Source organism: Macrobrachium nipponense, chromosome 35, assembly GCF_015104395.2.
Source record: "Macrobrachium nipponense isolate FS-2020 chromosome 35, ASM1510439v2, whole genome shotgun sequence".
Lineage (NCBI taxonomy): Eukaryota > Metazoa > Arthropoda > Malacostraca > Decapoda > Palaemonidae > Macrobrachium > Macrobrachium nipponense.
This window is the reverse complement of record NC_061096.1, coordinates 28,293,283-28,299,282: the sequence shown is the minus strand read 5'-3', so window position 1 is coordinate 28,299,282 and position 6,000 is coordinate 28,293,283. Positions and strand designations below refer to the sequence as shown.

The window sequence follows — 6,000 nt, the reverse complement described above, 5'->3', positions numbered from 1 at the left end:
ATATTCTAGCTCTTCATTGACGTTAGATCGCTCGAAATATATATAAAAAAAAACAAATGCAATAAGAAATACTGCCGGGATATATTAGCACTGGGGAATGTCCCTCCATTATTTTGTCGATTTTCATAAAACCTTAGTTCAGCGAAGTCTTCCGCAGTGCGTCTTTGGAAGGGAGGAGGCTTCAGTGGGCCGGGGAGAAAGAGAGGAGGGTATTTCCTAGACCTGAGAGGGAGGGATGGACGGAGGGAGGGAGGGATGGAGGGAGAAGACAGAATCACATTGAAGGCAGGAAAGATGCAAGTGAAAGGGAAAAACGCCCAGAGGACCTTAGCAGATTTCAGGAGACCGTGTATATATAAGGATGGCTTGGCGGATGGAAGTCAAGTATTTGTGTAGTAAGTCGGAACCAATATTCCTCTCACATCCGCCTTATCATAATAAGAACCGTTGATTTCCTCTAGACAGAAAATGAAAACGAACTATTATTGTCTTACCTGTTATGAAGAGGATTCTCTCTCTCTCTCTCTCTCTCTCTCTCTGATGCACAATATGCCTTCCCCTTTAGTAGAGGGCGGAGCGAGAAGGGAATAAGCTTCTGGGTTCTCTGCAAGTCTCAGAGGATGAAGATGCGAGGCCCACTCCCTTTTTTTTTTTTTTTGACCCAAACAAACGTTGGTTCTTTTATAAAGCTAGGTGGTACTTATATAAAGCTTTGGTAGATTCACATCAACGTGCATTTGACGGCTATGCCAGTCACTTACGACACTCCTGATTGGCTGTTGATAAGCCAATCACAGGGCTGGAAACTCTGTCTCTCGAGAGAGTTCACAGAGGCAGGATGTATGTTCCATCTCTCCTGAAAGACATATCCCTCAGGAGGGGTGAAACATACATCCTGCCTTTGAGAGCTCTCTCGAGAGAGACTGAGAGTTTTCAGCCCTGTGATCTGCTTATCAACAGCCAATCAGGAACGTCGTAAGGGACTGGACTGGACATCGGATGCACGGTTGATGTGAATCTACTATAGGTAATGGTGGGTGTCAGGCCTGCGTGATACAAAGACCTAATGCACCCCTTAGCGAGGCATCATCCTATTCGGCTGACAACACTTTCCAAGCGTGGGCGATGGATTTGGCAAACTTACATACACACACAAAATAGTAGTTGTTGAGGAAGGTGACAAAAATGTTAAGGAAGGTAACAGAGAAGATTAAGCCCTTTACAGTTTTTTTTTTTTTAATGACGAATTAACAACTTCCTTTATCCCTCGTTCATTAACTTTCAATACTGGTATCCGGTTTTCTAATTATTCAAATCCCTTATAATTTGTTTTTCCTTTAAGGACACGTGTGTGCAGACACTATGGAATAACTGTTCAGTGTTGATTGTGACAGTCGGAAAGGCTTGAGAAACGTGTTGTGAGCATTATGCAGTTATCATTTTGCGTCGAAAACCGGTCTCTAATTTAATTCTACGTTTTAAAGAAAAGTGATGGAGTGCTTACCATGACATAGCGGAGCTCGATGAATTGAACGAACTGATCTATCCTTGTTCAGTCTTCATTATGCATTGTGCTGTCACGCTGCTCTAACAGTGATGGAAAACTGCCCTGTGGGAAGCAGCTGTAGGGAGGAGGCAGCTCTGCTCTTTCCCAGAAGGTTCTCGTTTGCTGCCTTGCATCGAAATTGAGAGGATCTTCCAGGGATGTCTTTCCGTCGCAATCCAAAATATGCAAACGCCTGACGAATGACGTCGCTCCTGAAGGATGTCTTGCTCTGCCTGAGTACCTCAGACGGGTCTTAACATATCCCAAAACCTTAGAATTAGCAGAAATGATTAAGAAACGAAAATCATCCAGATGTAGACATTTCGCAGTATTTCTTCGTGCTCTCTTCACACCTGAGTGAAATGTGAACATCTCGGTCGCCATTGAAACCTTGCGATAACTTTTTTTTAGAGTGAAAGCGTATGAATGAATGTCAAACAAAATGAAGTGACGGGTCAATCTAGTAGCACCAATCTTTTGTAAATAGAACTTGACTGTGATACCAAAAAGTTCAAAGCGTCTGTGGTGAATAAGTTGGTTGTCCAGTGGAAGCAAAAACCACTGCTATACATCTCTCAAGTGCCAAAGGACATGCGGTAAGTTCTCCTCCAGTACATAATAACTTTCTTCTGTGATACAAGCGAATAATACGCTCCAGGAGCAAAGGGACAACGGAACAAACAAACAAACAAAGCAAACTTTGAAAAAGAAAACGCTGGGCTCATATAACGTCCTGAAGTGCATCGTCAAGATATCTTTGTTGTCATCCTCTCGAACGACATAGTAAAGGGACTCACTGTGGAACTGGTCGAAGAAAAAGGAGACAGTTAGTGACAGAGAGAAACTACTCGGAAACTAATCATGTATAACAGTACCGGTTGTGAGGGGGCCTCCAGTTGGAAGGTGGAAAAAGATGACACGGTTCAAGTGGTGTCTATGCACAAAGAGGATTCTGGAGAGGTGAGTGTTATCTATGTAGTATATATATTTCACTGCAACGGGTTAAAGTACACCCTCCGAATTTGGACTAGTTGATGGATGATTTTGTGTTGTGCTGCCTAATCATTTGATTGTTCAGCTTATATTTATCTTTTTATGTATTGAGGTGGAACCTTGCTATAAGACCTAAATCAGGAATTGTAAGCAAATGCATTTAGACTTCAGTGACCTTTGAGGAAATCTTATGTATAGCTATTTCACTAGATATTGTATAAGGAAATCTTATGTATATTTCACTAGGAGATACTGTATACCGTAAGAGAACCTTTTATTATGATCTTATGCGGGAAGGAGTGCCACCAGTTGTTCGCAAGTCACGTTATAGGCTTATTTTATCAGAGTATGCAGGTGCTAAGAATTGTTTTTTAATCTCAGATCTCGGACGATTATTAAAGTGGTTATTACAGTAATTTTTCTCCTGATAAAGACGTTAATTATCTGTCATTTCTTTTTGTCAGAGTAGTAGCTTATACTATGAACATTGTCTAGCCGTTTTGGTGGGTTAATTACTAAGTTTTTGTCGAGATTTGAATGTCTTTGTTGCAGCGGTCTATAGTATGGTTTAGGTATCTATATAAACCCATTTTCTCTCGTGACCAGTAGTCCCAGTTTTCTATGAGAGACACTATGCTTTTGCATCGTAAACTACAGTATTCTGTACGTTCTCGGCGTGCTTCCAATGTTGAAGCTAGGGGGAAGACATATGACTTTTTAAGCATTTTTTCATGGTAGCCATGGCTTTAGCAGATACGGGGGAGGGGGGGGGGGGGGGGAGATTTAATTTCGGTGAATTTTTTCCTTAAATGAAAAATTGTATAAAATCCGAGCATAGTGTCTGTGTATTTCAACTTACATTTGGGAAAGCTTTTGGATATGGAACTCGCTCATTCTAGAACCAGATGCATAGTAAATATTGAACTATCCAGTCTGTATCTTTTTGGATTAATTTAGTTAAAGTAATCTAAACATTACCTAAATCTGGTCTGTCAGAGATTAGGTTATTTACCTAAGACTTGGTATTTAAGCTAGGATTCATCTTAAGGCTTGAAATATGTTAACTAATTCACGTGATAGAGGGTATATCTGATTCATTTTCAAGTAAGCAGGTTTTTATTGAGCGATGGTTATGTTAACTGATTCGAAGTGTAGGTTGTTTACATGTATACCTCCCTTATCCTTATAGTGCTAATACCCTAATCATTCGATGCTTATTTCCCACTTTTTCTCTTTACTTTATATTTTTTTTTTTATTAACTGCTCTGACATATGCTTGTTCATATTTCTATTCGTCTAACACTAATGAATTCAAATGTGATCCCATACATCATTCAGTTTTTTAAAAAGCCGCGTGAATGTTTTAAAGCGTGAAAAGCATCATTTGCTTTATTATAAAAAAAAAAAAAGCTCTGCATACGTGCAGCAGCCAGCTCCATCCAAAGCTTTCCCCAAGCGGCTGCCGGCCTTTTTATATAAGAGAGGCTACGTACGTACGCGAGTTTATTTCTTATATTGGGCTTAGGAGGCATCCGGTACCAACCAGTATAGACTTTGCAGGTCCCTGACTACCGTGTTTGTTTGGCGGCCGCTGATTGGCTGGGAGCTGCCTACCTCCCGGTACCAGCCAATCAGCGGCCGCCAGACAAACGTCTCATAAGCGTAGGGCTCATCCAAGAATCTACCTTAAGTGAACCGACTATAGTTTGATCCAGAAGCAGTTATCTTCTGCTTAACCCCAATAGTAAGGTGCCACAATTATTTTTAAAAAACTAATGCTACTAAACTTATGAGTATGATTCAAATGAAACTTTTTGCAATTTTGCAGTATTTCCCGTTAGGTAGATATCTGGATCTGCAAATTTCTAGCAGTAACTTACAAGTCAACGAGTGACCTGAGAACCTGTAACGTAGGCTAGGAAATCGATATTGTTTATGAATTATGAATAATTAAGATGAAATGAAACTTTAGTACTCACAAGGTTATTTTTTTTAGAAAGTCAGTCGCATTTTCTGTTCGATATGAAAATCGTTTTCTCTGTCGAAGTATAATTGTCAGGAAAATTTTTTTTTAAGTTTCCAATACTCACCCTTAAATCAGTGTCAGAAATGACAGCAGGAGGCTTGCAAGATCTTTCTTTGTGCACAGGTTTATATAGTAATATACAATTTTGATAAAAATTAGTTTTATCTTTAAAAAGTGAATACGTGCTATGGCTGTCTTGGAAAATAGAAAGGCATTGTATACCAGTGTAAGAGCTTGTGTGCATTTTGTAATATTAAAATTATTAAAAAAAAAAGAGCAGCTTTAAAAATCAAATACCTTTCCTTTCCTCCTTTTTTTTCTTTGCGCATCAGTTTTATATAGTAATGTAAAATTTTGATAAAAATTAGTTTTATCATTAAAAAAAGCATACGTGCTATGGCTGTATTGGAAAATGGGAAGGCATTATATACCATTGTAAGAGCCTTGTGCGAATATTCTGCATTTTGTAATTAAAATTATTAAAAAAAGAGCAGCTTTAAAAATGAAATTGCTTTCTTTTCCTCCTCTGTTTCTGAAAAATCTCAGCATACCCAGGCACCGATACATACGCCAAAAGTATGAGGCAAGATATCTCGGATTAAGCCATGATTAATGTTTATAGCACCTGCCTATCATTTTGCCGGGAGTCTTGGCATTAGTTTGGTAAACTATCATTGCGTTGGATTGGGAATTTGTCTGTTTTTACGGTTATGCAATAGGTGACTTTTGCATATTTAGTATTATCCTTATGATCGTATGGCTTGTACATGAATAGTTCGTTCCAAAAATTTTATTAAATTTATGGTGTATTTGTTATTCAGTATCAACAATTTTGCCAATAATATCGTTTTACGTTCGAGCCCTTAGTCTATTTTTCTTTTATTTTCGTTAGTGCAATGCCCTCTTTATACTGATAAGGATTGAGGACCTTCTCCCATTAAAACAATTGAAAACTCTAGTGGAGAAATAAACTAAGATTCCGTGACAATTTCATCTATTTAGGAGACGAATTGAAGGATGAGAACTATTTGGAACGGACGGACCCCAATAATCTTCGGTAGCCTACCTGCATCATGTTTGGAATTGCTTATGTAATAATAGGACGATTATTGTTTCCTCGCTGTATTATGATACTATGCATGGAGATTACCTCCTATTTTCCATGAATATTAAAGGAATATCAACAATTTGTGAAGAAATCGCCATCCATATTTTACAGCGTGCTCGATAAGACGTTAGGAATTATTTTTATAGAAATGAGACGAACAAGAACAGATGTGATAACATGAAAAAAACAAAACAAAGGAAACAAGCACTCATAAAAACATAATACAAGCATGCACAATCGTAAAAAAAACGAAGAAACAAGCACACATTGCAAAATAAATAAATAAATAGATAAATAAAGGAAACATCACTAGGAGCCCATGTGACA

General features: G+C 38.4%; 1 protein-coding gene across 3 annotated transcripts in view; it reads left to right on the top strand.

Moving 5' to 3' along the window:
- LOC135208527 (inactive dipeptidyl peptidase 10-like) overlaps positions 1-6,000 on the top strand; it is a 710,904-nt gene that overhangs the window by 294,146 nt on the left and 410,758 nt on the right. Inside the window, exon 1 of one of the 3 annotated variants that reach the window (XM_064240820.1) lies at positions 1,379-2,506. The exons of the other annotated variants lie outside the window; for them this stretch is intronic. Coding sequence (XP_064096890.1) covers positions 2,408-2,506 — 99 coding nt within the window. The 5' untranslated portion in view covers positions 1,379-2,407. Of the gene's footprint in view, positions 1-1,378; positions 2,507-6,000 lie in introns of those variants that run through there. 3 annotated transcript variants of the gene reach the window in all.